At 40.3% G+C, this 14,978-nt stretch overlaps 1 protein-coding gene across 2 annotated transcripts in view; it reads left to right on the forward strand.

The window, feature by feature from the left end:
• calcrl2 (calcitonin receptor-like 2) overlaps positions 1–7,274 on the forward strand; it is a 40,732-nt gene extending 33,458 nt beyond the window's left edge. For both annotated transcript variants that reach the window (XM_079674191.1, XM_079674192.1), the window contains exons 12-13: positions 334–375; positions 4,269–7,274. In XM_079674191.1, coding sequence (XP_079530317.1) covers positions 334–375; positions 4,269–4,544 — 318 coding nt within the window. In that variant the 3' untranslated portion in view covers positions 4,545–7,274. The remainder of the gene's footprint in view (positions 1–333; positions 376–4,268) is intronic.
• Positions 7,275–14,978: the final 7,704 nt, after the last annotated feature.

The following is a 14,978-nucleotide window of genomic DNA, read 5'->3' on the forward strand; positions in this document are numbered from 1 at the left end:
GCTGTCATACCTATTGCCAGTCAGGGACTACAGAGGAAAAATAGCCTCTTGGCTAACACTGGCATTAATGTGCAATGTCCCTGTTAAAATAAATACATTTTTAAAAGTAAAAAAAAAAGGCAAAAAACAGTAATCATTTTGGCTTCTTTGAGGGAAATAAGATCTTCAGCTGCTGTGTATTATCATTAATAAAACAGCTTTCTAGAAACGTTATCTTTGCTTTTTCTTTGTAAAATTAAACCTGAAGATTCATATACATTTATTATTTAAAGGATAATCTCACTGACATCTGTTCCTGTATGAATATTTAACCACTGTCCCATTGCTTTGCAGGGATTCCTGGTGGCAATTATATTCTGTTTCTGCAATACTGAGGTACATTAAAAGGGATCATACAATAAATACAAGATCATGTTAATATTTATATTCAAAATACTGCATGTAACCTCTAATTACTAAAAATGTAAACATTATTACATTACATTGCATTTAGCTGACGCTTTTATCCAAAGAGACTTACAATAAGTGCGTATGACCAACAAAGTACAAACTTGAATAAAACAGAATCATATAAGTACATCAGGTTTCATAGAGCTAAAAAATGTCAAGTGCTGCTCAACTGGCTTTAGATAAGCCAGTCCTTTATTAGTATATAAGTGCTTTGTTAGTAATTCTATCGCTCGAAGTGGAGTCGAAAGAGATGAGTTTTCAGTCTGCGCCGGAAGATGTGTAAGCTTTCTGCTGTCCTGATGTCAATGGGGAGCTCATTCCACCATTTTGGAGCCAGGATAGCAAACCCACGAGTTTTTGCTGATGGGAACTTGGGTCCCCCTCGCAGTGCGGGTGCAGCGAGCTGTTTGGCTGGAGTGCACGTGCTGGGGTGTACAGTTTAACCATATCCTGGATGTAGGAAGGGCCAGATCCATTCGCAGCATGGTACGCAAGTACCATTGTCTTGAAGTGGATTCTAGCAGTTACCGGAAGCCAGTGAAGGGAGCGGAGGAGCGGCGTGGTGTGGGAGAATTTAGGAAGGTTGAAGACCAGACGAGCCGCTGCATTCTGGATGAGCTGCAGAGGTTGGATGGCACATGCAGGTAGACCAGCCAGGTGGGAGTTGCAGTAGTCTAGGCGAGAGATGAGGAAAGCCTGGACCAGAACCTGCGTCACTTTCTGGGTCAGCTGGGGACGTATTCTCCTGATGTTGTTAAGGGTGTAACTGCAGCAGCGGGTTGTAGCAGCTATATTTGCAGTGAAAGACAGTTTGTTATCTAGGATCACACCCAGATTCCTTGCAGTCTGAGTCGGGGAAACAATCGAGGTGCCGATGTTGATTGTTAGGTCAAGAGTGGGACAATCTTTTCCCGGAAGGAAAAGCAGTTCAGTCTTGTCAATGTTGAGCTTGAGGTGGTGAGCAGAAATCCACTGAGAGATGTCAGCTAGACAAGCAGAGATGCGTGCGATGACCTGGGTCTCAGAGCGGGGAAAGGACAGAATTAATTGGGTGTCGTCAGCGTAGCAGTGGTATGAAAAACCATGCGGGCTAATGACTGATCCAAGCGAGTTTGTGTACAAGGAGAAGAGGAGGGGACCAAGAACAGAGCCCTGAGGGACCCCTGTAGTTAATTGACAAGGGTCGGACTCGGACCCTCTCCAAGTTACCCTGTAGGTGCGGTCTTTGAGGTATGAGGTGAGGAGGGACAGTGCAGAGCCTGAAACTCCAAGTTATTGGAGAGTGTGAAGGAGGATCTGATGGTTCACCGTGTCGAATGCAGCAGACAGGTCCAGAAGGATGATGACAGAGGAGAGGGAGGCTGCTTTAGCCGTGTGCAGTTCCTCAGTGACAGCAAGGAGGGCAGTTTCTGTTGAGTGACCTGCCTTGAAACCAGACTGGTGCGGATCCAGAAGGTTGTTCTGATGGAGATAACAGGAGAGTTGTTTAAAGACAGCGCGAGAGTGTTTTAGACAGGAACGGGAGGAGAGAGACAGGCCTGTAGTTTATAACATCAGATGGGTTGAGAGTGGGTTTCTTTAGGAGAGGGTTTACTCTTGCCTCCTTGAGACTGTTTGGAAAGTGACCAGAAGTTAGAGAAGTGTTGATGAAATGGGTGAGAAACGGTAGAATATCAGGAGCGATAGTCTGAAGGAGGTTAGAGGGGATGGGGTCCACAGGACAGGTGGTAGGACGGGCAGAGGTAATGAGGGTAAGAACCTCACTTGGAGAGAAGGAGGTTAGTGTGTGGGTGAAAGGTGGGTCTGGTGACCCAGCGGTGAGTAAAGGTGAGTCAGAAAAAGAAGAGCGAATATCATCAACCTTTTTTTCAAAGTGGTTAACAAAGTCGCTTGACAGAAGGGAGGATGGGGAAGGGGCTTTGGGGGGGTCCAATAGGGTGGAGAAGATGGAAAATAGTTTTTTGGGATTGGAATAGGAAGATTGGATCTTATCTTGAAAGAAAGTGCTTTTTGCCTGAGAGATGGAAGCAGAGAAAGAGGAGAGGAGAGCCTGATAGGTTAGGAGGTCGTCATGGTGTTTGGATTTCCACCATTTCCGCTCTGCTGCCCGAAGGATGGTTCTTTTAGCACGCAGTGCGTCATTTAGCCGGGGAGCCGGAGGGGACTGACGAGCTTGCCGAGACGTGAGAGGACAGAGAGAGTCCAGAGAGGATGAGAGAGTAGAGAGGAGGGTTTCTGCAGCAGAGTTTGGAGGCAGGAGTTGGAACGAGTCAGAGGAAGGGAGGGCTGAGAGCACCGATGAGGCAAAGGTAGAGGGGGAGAGGGAACGGAGGTTACGGCGGACAGGTGCAGAATTAGAAGAGATTAGTTCGTTATGTTTGCAAAGGGGTAGAGAGAATGAAATGAAGAAGTGATCGGATGTGTGAAGCGGGTTTACAGTGAGGTTGGAAGTAGTGCAGTTCCTTGAGAATATGAAATCAAGGACATTGCCAGCGTTATGAGTTGGTGGGGATGGAGACAGTGAGAAAGCAAAGGCGGTTAAAAGAGATGTTAGTTCAGCTATCTTCCCTGTCTGGAGGTTGAAGTCTCCGAGAAGTACAGCGTGAGGGCCAGTTTCAGGGATTTGTGAGAGGAGATTATCTAATTCCTCCAAGAAGTCCCCCAAGGCGCCTGGTGGACGGGAGAGAACAACAATGGTTAATTTTATAGAATGGGTTACTGTGACGGCATGGAATTCAAAGGTGGAAGGAGTGAAGTTAGGTAGCTTGAAGAGGGAAAAGCTCCATTTGGGAGAGAGCAGGAGACCAGTGCCACCTCCTCTGCCAGAGGGTCTGGTGTATGGGAGAAGGAATATGCTGTGGAGAGAGCTGCTGGGGTGGATGTGTTGGATGGAGTAATCCAGGTCTCAGTGAGAGCAAGGAAATCCAGAGACTGCAGGGAAGCGTAGCCAGAAATATAGTCAGCCTTAGGAACAGCTGACTGGTAGTTCCACAGGCCCCCTGAAACTAGATGTTGGATCTCAGTGGAGCATGTGGGATAGACGAGAGCAGGCCGGTTATATCGATTAGGAGATACACGGGGCCAGTGATAATTGCGGGAAGACACATAAACAGGAATGGAGAAAATACACATGATTATAGCATGAACAAATAAATTAACAGTAAAATAAAATACTAGAGATACTTGGTTCAATCAAAGTAGGATTTGCCTCCTTTTTTCCTCCCTCGTGACTCCAACAGGACTCTAATGTCTTTGTGAGTCTTCGTCTGTCTGACACTGGAGCTGATGCTCCGGGAAAGTGCTGCCTAAAATGGACACCTGATTGCTGAGTTCTCACAGCTGTGGGGCCACGCCCCTTTAATTAGTTAACTCTCTGCAGCTGGTGGCCCTCAAAAGGAAATCTAGACTGGCTCCCTCCTGAGTTGTTATTGTATTTTCAGTGTCATAATGGTTTTACAATTACATTAAACCCTAATTTATAAAGTTATGAGTTTAACCCTTAATACAGTTACACCTGCTCAATAAAGCTCTTAGTATTGTTTAAATCAAAGTTTAACCCTAGCAGTCAGTTAGTTCAGTTTTAAGGTTTCAGTCAAATTACTTGTCCCAAGTTTCTGCCTGACAGATACTGTAGTGGTTTTGAGATTTAAAATCACAATTTCAGTCAGATCAACTACAGAGCATTTATACAGAATACACACACCGAAACAGAGAAGTCTAAGAAAAGAATGTTACTCACACAATTCTAGAAGTCACCAGTTGTTATTCTGTCAAAATCGAGTTGCAAACTAAACTAAAACCAAACTCTTGACGTCTAGGCCCAGACAGCGCTGCGGAGGAAGTGGCATCAGTGGAAGTCTGCCTGGGGTAAAACCGGCTGGGGAGACATGCCCATGAGCCGCAACCACCACAACAACTCCTCCTTCACCGAAACCAGCCGCGCCACCATCAGCTTAGAGGACGCTGCAAATTCTAAACGAGACGAAAACAGACACTTCCTGTCGCTGGAGCAGGAGAAAGCCAACGGGCAGCAGAAGACAAGCAGCAACGGAGAGGCGGACATGCTCAACAAGTTGGAGACCACCGACATCTGACCGGAAAAAGGTTGTGGTGGTGCCAAACACAAACACAGAGTCACAAAAGATAAAGGACTTAGAAAAAACAGAGAGGTTGTGGGTGTATTTTCAAAATAAAGGTTAACTGATTGGGAAATTATCAGTAAAGCACTTAAAAAAAGCGTGTGATGTTCACAAACACATATTTTGTATAACTCCAGTTTATGGACACTAATGAGCTGATCAGAAAAATATATATTTATATCATGGTGTCACCCTGTAATCTTAGCATAGTTTTTGCATACATGTGTTTTGTTCTGTGGCTGGGATGAAGTCCACTTATGTATTTGATTTATTGTTGAACGTATTTCCTCTTAAATTTCAAATCCCAAAACTTTCATTTTGACAAATGCATTCATGTTTGTGTTGCATTGCAATATGGAGCTTTTGAATGCTTTACCCCTGAGACCAATGAATTTCATAGCCAACCGATATGATATGTTCCTTCACATGCTTAACCTACAAAATATAATCTAATCATTACTGGACTGCGTCCAAAAGGCCAGCATTCCCAATTAACCTGTCCTCTAGAAAAAATATACCACACACTCTAGAGTTATTGTGTTGACTGGATTAAAACGTGAAATGCAGAAAAAATGATGGTTGGAATCTCTATTTAAATATGATTTGTAACCGATAATAATATAAGTTTATCCACAAATACATTACTTCTCTTGGTAGAGCTTGCTGACTTAGAAAGGGTAAACACAGTAGGCTAAATACCAGATTCAGACTTTTTGACATCTGTTTAACCATATAAACATATTGTATACCATCTGCTTTAACACAGTAATGGCTCCCTCTTTGTCACAGAAAAACATTGAACATGATAACTAAAATAAGAGAGTTACAAGTTCTAAAGCTGGTTGATGAAATAGCCACCGCTAGCATTAGCTAAAGCTAAAATTGCATTTACCATATTTCCAAGCTGTTATCTGAAGCTAAAACGTGTGTCAAACCCAGTTATTCCATATAACTAAATGATACAGTGGTAAATTCCATTAATGATGGAGAAAACATTTATGCTAATATTAACTCTAACTGAGTTAAGCAAAATAGCGATAGCTATCATCTCAGCGTAGAACTCTGATGGAATTCATATTACTTGTTGAAGTTACATTTCTTTAAAATAAGGTTTTTATTTTCAAATGTATTACATTGTAAAGATATTAATTATTTTGGTTTTAATATCAACATTAATTGGAGGAACTCAAACTGACAGACAAGCCCTTTCTCCTACAAAATGATGTTCCCATAGACCCAAAATGCAATATTATTATGAGGTAAACATTGTTTCTCCTGCGTTACGGTTGCAGTTTTAAACACGTAGTTAAAGTTAACCAAACAAATGTGCAAAAAAACAACTTGATTAGTTTTAGTGAAACATCATGGTTTAGCCTAAAATAAGTAATCAAGTAATTATTCATGTGCCATATTAAAACTGTTCTTTTATGGCTGATAAACAGACTCCATCTGAACACTGAACATAGCTACTAAGATGAAAGGGCTTCTGACTTTCATGGTTTTTATACAAATCTCTATTAAATATCTCCTTAGTATAACATATTGGCTACATGACAGCTCAACTTGTTTAAAGCCTTTCTCTTTATACATCCGTAGTGTGTAGCTCATTTTGCGCCTCCTTTTATCCCAACTGATTTACTTCCTGGAACTAAAGGATGTGCTGAACATTTTTGGTTAAAACTCTCATAATTCAAACTAGGAGAAAGCTTTAAGTGCAAGATAATTACCAGTGTAGAGATAATAGAGCCCTTAAGTGCTGCAATAATTCCTCCAATTTTACTCCTTCACTTAGTTCACTAACAACATAGGGTTTTGGGGGATTTTGGCCAAAAAGTAGAGCACATACAAAATATATAAACACTATGATGTGTGAAATATTGTTTGCGAGCAGTGTGTTCACATTTGCTTTTTCAGGCAGTCCCTCCAGCTTTGTGACAATTAGTTGGGGAAAAGTTTCTTATTTAATTTACAACAATCTTCACTTCTATTAAATTTGATGGTAAATCGTAAGATGTGACAGAGCTACACATCTAAAATACCTTTTAAAAATGTTTCAAATCTAAATGTTGCAGACGGAAGACTGTGCCAAATTAGTAATACAATTAATTGTTCAGAACATTTCGTTTTCTTAATGCTTTGTCATGTTTTATATTACTATAAAACTGTTAAATTAGTCTGTTTCACTATTTCTAATTATTGTTACAATATTATTTTTTGCAAATACAATTCACTGCCACTTAAAAAATAGATATAATTTCATAGTTTTTTCATCACACATGTACCGTGCTGTATGTACACTAGCAGGCTACAGTACCAGAGCCTTTTCAGTATCCACTGGAATACTGGGCAAGTCTTATTTTTGGCTGTACAGTATGCTTGTAGCAAATGCATCCACATGTCACACATGTCCAGTGTGGTCACAAAGAGCTACACTCATGCATGGGAAAACAATTGTGGTAAGAAAACAGCTGAGTATAAGAGAAGACTCTTTAAAAGAAAAAGGGATACACTGTACACTTTAGCCTATGTGGCCCTGTAGGCAAACATCTGTTATGGACATATTTGTAAAGAATTTGAAAAAAACATTCCAATAAAACAAACGTAATGTTCAATTCAAGCATATTACTGTATATGTATTTTTAACTCTGCCATTTATGTGTGGAAATAAAATTGTTTGAACATAAACCTGTGTTTTTCAGAATGATTGTTTAATATTTGCCACAAAATTATGTTCCGAGGTTGATAATTGTCTCAGTTACAGTACTTTAGGCTATTGCACTTATCACTGCTGCTTCATTGTTTCACACATAGAGAAGATAAATAAGTGTATAAATAAGTGGAATAAGTAGAAAGCTCACTTGAGGTCAGTATAATCTTTTACCAGGTTTAATGAGAAACATTGCTGGGCAAAGTAGGCTGTGTATCATCATCATCGGATTATCGGCAGTGCAATCTCTTTAGGTGGGGTACAGATGTAGCTTCTATTTATTAGCTTTTGGTCCAAACCTTCTCTTAAGTAATTGTGCAGTACATTATTGATATGTCTTTTCACATAAACCGGAAAAAAAGGATAGTCCCACCGAGATTTGAACTCGGATCGCTGGATTCAAAGTCCAGAGTGCTAACCATTACACCATGGGACCAGATGGTATCGTCAGGATGGCCTGTCACATTATAATGTTATAACTATTTTAAATCCTCATATGGCATGTACTTGTATTATATATGTTGTACACCTGCTTATACTCCGGGGTAAAACGCCACAACTATAAGTACAATAGGGATATAAGCTAACTTGCACCGTCTGGAACCCTCGTTACATAAACAGAGTCTAGCTTAGCTTGTTGGATAGCATGCTTAAGGTTAGCGCCCCATATGTGGCTGCGTAAATAAAATATGTGGCCTAAGTTCAACAAAACAAAAAAGATGCGGAGTGAATGTAAACCAATATTGTACCTAACTCTTACTGCAACACCACAGTTAACTTAACCATCCTGGAACCTAAATAAGTAACTAACTACCGTTGATGTTGAGGACATGCACGTGTATGTATCATAGTGTATCCACAACTTTGACGTACAAAGAGAGTATGAGAGCACGACGAGATAAGAGAGTACCCCTGAACAGTAATAAACCACGGTAACGTTGAGCTTTTATTATATTTTCAGTCATTGGCAAATATAAGCCTACTTGTGTAAACGCTTTTGACAATTTCTGTAACGTAACTAAGTACATTTACTCAGTACTTGTATTTGAAATGAATATTTAGATGTTATGCTACTTTGAAGGACTGAAGTTACTCCAATAAATTGTTAGAGGGAAACGTTTGAACTTTTACTCAGCGTCACTGCATGTATGTGACAACTAAAGTCACTCGTCATTTTCTTTCCCAGTAACCAGTTAACAATTTCATACATAACACGCCCAGTACAAGTTAAGTTTAGTATACAAGCGTTTAGGTTTCTACAAACCATATAAAGGTTGTATTGGTGTGTGACCTATCTTGGGTATACTTTTGTATCTTTGCAAGAGTTATAGAGTTGTAGTAATGCTAAAAGGCCACATGGGGGCAGCATATCATCTATCTATCTAGTTATCTATCTATCAACCTACCCATCCATCTGAACATTTGTCAAAACATTTTTCTTTTAGCTCCCATTTTTCACAATTTAAATAAAAATTCTAAGACTTTTTTCTGTGCACAGAAATAGCCTATGCTCTTTCCTTCAACCCCCAAAGTTGTATGTTGTTTGTAGTCACATTTTTCCTTTGCCAACATCATCCACCCAGGTGCCAGGTGTGTCTTATCGAGATGCTGATTAAACAGCCTGATTAACACAGGTGTGTGTTGGGCTGTTCACAATAAAAGGCTGCTCTAAAAATGTGCTCTTGTTTCTTGCCACACCTGTCGGGTGATGGATGACCTTGGCAGTTGAAACATGTCAAACAACAATATTGAATTCATTTGAAAATGTATTTTATTTTTTTAGATTGTTTACTGGTTGGTGAGTTTTTTCCTGCTCATCTTGTTTTGTTTTTTCAAATCATGTCAGCTGTTTTTTTCCTTTTTTTGTTTTTGTAGAGAAAGTTCTGTGTATAAGCATGTGGCCTTTTGACCTCATCTGTCATATATATTTTTTAGTTTATACAGCTTTTCGTGGGCGCAAATAAAAATAACTTTTAGAGGAATAAGCCTTTAGTGTGCACAATAAATGTTGTAGCTTTTGATTTCAACGTGTGATAAATTAAGAGCCGTTGAGTGTTTGGTTTATATTTTAATTCAGTGTACAGTACCAATCTTATCTTTTCATCAATCTTTTCATCCTTTTGGGCAAAACCATGCACTTTATGGTATTTTTTTCATTTTACCTAAACTGTGTGTACACTTGGTTGCATTATTCCTAACAGCAAATGGCGCTGCTGTAATTACGCCATGTTTTTTTTTCTTTATGTTGTGATACAAATTGAATCTAATCTAAAATACACTGAGATTTCCATGGGCACTGAATTTCTGTGTTAAAGTTAGAAAAGCGTGGTTGTTTTTCTGCTCTCCCTCTCTCCCAGCCTGCTCCATATAGCTCCATCCACCCGCAGCTCATCGGAGGGGTTCTGTGAGGATACGTAAACCTAATGTCCCAGAGCTTAATCTATACTAACAGCTTAATATATACACACACACACACACACACACACACACACACACACACACACACACACACACACACACACACACACACACACACACACACACACACACACACACACACACACACACACACACACACACACACACACACACACACACACACACACACACACACACACACACACACACACACACACACACACACCATCAAAATCCCTTACACGTGAGCAGGGAACACCCACTTGACCCAGCGCTTCCAGACTCACATCTGACTGCCTCTAGAACATCGGTGGTGAATTAATGTCCAGCTGGACTTTGGATGCAGGAATGTGACTGAAATCAATCCAGTAGCATGTCAGGATTTCTGATTACACATGGACATGATCCCTGGATCACCATACAGCCCCATATGTTGGAAGTAGGTCGAGCACACGGGAAACAATGAATGTTGTGTTGTTTGTTTTCCACTCCATCGTATGTGATTTATGATTCCACACAATTATTCTAAACAGGAGGTTGCTGACATGTTAGGTTTGTTTATGAAAATGAAGCATTATCAATTATGTATTTGCTAATTTGCACACATTGAAGAACATAAATGGGAACATGGGATAAAACCAGACCCAAAAGCAAATACACGTTAGTTTGTCTGCTCCCCTGTAATCCCACTCTGTCTAATTTGGGCTAAATCCTATTTTAGAGATGATCTCAAACTGTGTCTAATTGGAGCCAGTCAACAAACAGATAAAAAGGGTTGTTTGGTAATCTATTTATACATTTTGAAGTGATTTATACTGAATCAGTTGTTAATTTCCCTGCAATACAGTTTGTTTGTTTGTTTGTTTGTTGTATCTTCCTTGATCAGGATTCTACATAGTTTAAGGTGACTGCAACAAAGTGTTTCTAGATCCTTACCTTTGATCAGTCCCAACAAACCGATTTTTTGGGGGGCGGGGGGAGGGTCACTTGGAGTCTGCACTGTAGATTACCTTTTTGGTCCACTTTTAGATACTTTTGACATAAATCAGTTAACAAGACAAGTGTGAGTTTAAAAATATAAAATACTCCTCTCACCCTGAGGAGACATAATTCAGTTCCAAGTGAGCCAAGCTATCTCTTTAAATGTTAAAAAAGAAAACTGCAATTCATTTAATAATAATTTGAAATTCAGACATTTGACCACCAGACGAATGTATTAAGATGAGAACATATTTGTGAAAAAAAGCTATACATGTAAAGGTTAAGATTGATATTAAGTACATAATCAAATGAATATTCTATTCCATTTACATTACAAACAAGATTGAAACCCGAAGTCGTTGTGAATGTGTTCAAATGTTGTCTTTCAAGTACAGCAAATTCAGATACAAAGGATTTGTCAGGTCCACGCTAAAAAACTCACATCGGCCGTCCTTTTGGTAAATACTTTGATCATAGACAAGAGAATTAAGATTATAGTTACTAATTATCTACCCTGTTAAGATGTGTCAGCTGTAAACTGTTTTAAAAGGTTCTTTAAATTCAGGACGTTCTTTTCCTAACACATGTAGTTTTATCATGTCAGTTTGGTTCAAGAAAGGCACTTGAGATTTCTTTATAGTCTAAACTGTAGTTGATAGGTAGTGGCTTTTGTTTCCGTATGTTTCCTTATGTAACTTTTGTGTCCCTGTTTGCCCCTCTGAGTATGTATGTGTGTGTCGGCTCCTGGGTCCCTGGTTGACCTAAACAGCTGCCACAAATCTGCACTTCTCTCTCTCTCTTCGAACACACCTGCTTGCATCCTCTCTCCAGCATATCATCCAATCTCTTCTCACATTCTGTGCCAGATCATTATCCCAACTGCTGTGGTAGTCACACTCTTCAAGCCAACTGGGTAGGTTTTTATTTGTAATGTTGTTTGGGCACAAATTACTCGGTTGGTGTGTTTCCCCTCCATTTCCTGCAGTCTTGTGAGTTTCCGGCTCCACTTTCTGCAACAAATCATGGTGAAAAGTCCAAATATAATGGTTTTAGAAAGCGGTGAGGCTCTCTCTGACCCAAAAAAGAGGTACACCTCTGCTGCAGATAGGTAAGGTAGGATTGGATTTCATTTTGTGCTAAGCTCACAACTGTGTTACCCTTCAGCTGACCCCAGGAGCACCTCTTAAATGTCACACTAGGCAAGCATCAAGAGCAGAAGTATCCCATTATGCGTTGTTAAAGAATATGTTTGGGAACAAAGTACAGAGGCAGAGCTTAACAAAGTTTTACCCTACATGTCTGCGGAAAACAGAAAATGACACGAGGAAGAAAGCATTACAAATGAAGCCCTCATATGAACTTCAAAATCCTGGAAAGAACCTCAAATAACCCCTATTCATGTGTCCAGGTGTGCTTTCCAACAACCCCCACATGGAAAGGCACTCCTTTTTTGCATTACAGCTGAAGTGTGTCCAAACATCAGCCCTTTAAACTAGAATTAATGTTTGCCGCTGAAATGGTACGGTGTCTAGCTCCAGCAGTGCTGGTATCTCAACTGCACGGGAGGAAATGTAATAAAAATGAAAAACAAGACTGGTTGCATAATATGTTTTATGACTCATCCATCTATCAGTCCTGTAGTTGCATGTCTTTTGTTTTTAATGATAGTTTGTTGAGTGTTGAAAGTTTTTTTTTCTTGGAACTATCCAATGCGTTGCCATTAAATTCTCCACTGAAATTCATGTTTCCTAGAAGATGAACCTCTGATCCCCTCAATTGTCCTCTAGTGCCACCACAAGTTTGACATATTCAAATCTACAGTGCAGAAATATGAAGCGAATGTGGATATGGCGAAAACTGCTGTTTCTCCAAACTTGGGTCATCACCATAGACCCCATGGTAAACTGCAATAGCCTGGTTCAATGTTGCAGTAGCTCGCAAAATCCCTCACCGTCCAGAACACTTATCCGCGTCATTTCCTTGTCCACCTTAAATATAATCTTCTGAGTTATCGTCTCTGCACACACATCACTGCAGCTCCTCCTAGCAAACACAGATACAATAGTTTGTTGGGAGGATGACGATTTTGCCATGCACTGCAACCGTTTGGTGCTGACTCTTCAGGTGGTACAATGACGATGTACTGGACTTCCATTTGAAACACACGTTGTTGGTTAATTGGCTCATACATTTTTAATCGTTTAAATTCTTGACGCAGTTAATCATTATCATCCCTTTTTAGATTTTTGTCCCGATACCTTCAAAAGTATTGGCATTATCATTAGCCTCAACTGCACTTTGTATTTGATGCTAATTAGCTAATGATAAAGCGCTAACAAGCTTTGTTAAAAATACCTGGAAAACATTAGCATCACATCGTTTTTTTAAGCGTGTTAGCCAGCTACTTAGCAATGAGCTCAAAGCCAAACTAAGTAGCGCCTTTTAATATTTGTAGACAAACAGATAAACAAATTATTTCCTCTCCCTCTTTTCTCAAACTCTGGGATTACATGTTTCCCTTTCCTCTCTTTTTCTCTCCTTTTGGGGGATTTGGGAAGTTAAGGTGTCAATAATGACAAATTGCATTTATTTGCAAAACTTACGCTGTAGCATTATTAGCACTGTGACGACTTCGTTACTATGGACTGACGGCTTTGGGCCAGGTGATATTGCACTTTATTAGCGTGATTGCACAGTACAGTTAACATTGGGTGTTTGCACATAATTTATACGAATGATTGAATTTAGTATTTTTTTTACTGATTAAACCGTATTTATTGAAATGTCGTCTGGATGCTGGTATAAGGATGACAGCGGTTGAGTGTAATCAGGGTGCAAATAATATTTTGAATGTCTGTGGCTAATGATTGTGTGCACCTGGGGCCCTGGGTTGTCTCCTCCCCTCCTCACCTGTGTTTAATTGCTCCCCCTCACCTGTGTTTAATTGCTCCCCCTCCCCTGTGTTTAATTAGTCTGTATATTTAAGTGCTCTTTCTTGTAGTGCTGGGAGAGTGGTAGGGTGCGTGAGATCCTGGTGGCTGCAGGCTGGGCTCGCGTGAACAGCAGCAGGATTGAGGCTGTGTGAACTTTGTGCACATGATTTTAATAAATGCCCACGTCGGGTTATATTTTCGGATGTTCTGCCTCTGCCTCCTTGCTTGGTCGGGCCGCTCAACGGTCAGTCTCACAAGCACCATTATCTTTTGTGAATCGAACCTTCAGACGAGCAAAGCTACTATTAAGGCTATCATCCTCTGCAAATCCCTTTGTGTGTATAGTCCTCGTTTTCAGACTCCAGTTGGTTGGTGAACTATTCATATCCTCAGTCTCTTGGCAAACAAATATACTTGACTAACATATTTTGTTGCCGTTTCTGTAAAAGAAAAAGCACTGACCATGGACTTTTTATTAACATTTGCTGAAAGCTTTTCCCAGAAATCTGTCGGTCTAGTGCGGTTACAAAGAGGCAATGCGCATAAGGATTCATTTCCTGACCGCAGGGTGCCCTTGTTGTTGAGACCCTGATGTATCATGCATGTTATTGATGTCTCCTCCCTCTGTGTCTCTTTTTGTTCGTACATGATGTCCATCACTTTGACCTCGCATACGTTGATAGGATCCTGCAACGCCACTTCACCTAACAGGAAGGCAGGGAGGGTGTTTATGTAACACACAGCTTTAGATTAGCACCGTTGGACCCCCTGCCCCAGCCTGGCTTTTATAATCTCACTTGATCTAATTATGTCACCTCTCTCACTCTCTATCATCAGCAGGACGCATCCTCATGGCAACCCACATCCGATGGTTGTTTTCATATTGAGGCGGTCCAATCCCAAACCTCGCCCTACACCCTACCCCTACACACTCCCCCTCTGTGACGGAGTGAACTCTGTGGAGTGACACATGAGGCTCCCTCCTGTCAGGTGGAGAGAGTAAATACAGCAGCAAGCTTTGGGACGGCCTCCCCTCTCTCCGGCAGAAACAGGAAATGCCGTAACTGTATGTAACAACGGTTTCAAATCAGCATCTCTTAGACTAAAAATTAACTAAAATAAAAACTCCAAACATCTTTAATTGTTACCTTTTTGTAAAGCTCTTTTAGTTTTAAACCTGATGTGTATAAGCTTCTTAGTTTTTGCAACAGTCTGTAAATATACACAACTTTATAATAAAATGCACACATTTATCTTTTTCTAGACTAAACACAGGTATGATCCTAAGTTAAAATAATACGAGGTTATCATGAGGTTGTTAAAATTGCAATTTATCAGTGGATTTTTGCT

Source organism: Notothenia rossii (genome assembly GCF_949606895.1).
Source record: "Notothenia rossii genome assembly, chromosome: 4".
NCBI lineage: Eukaryota > Metazoa > Chordata > Actinopteri > Perciformes > Nototheniidae > Notothenia > Notothenia rossii.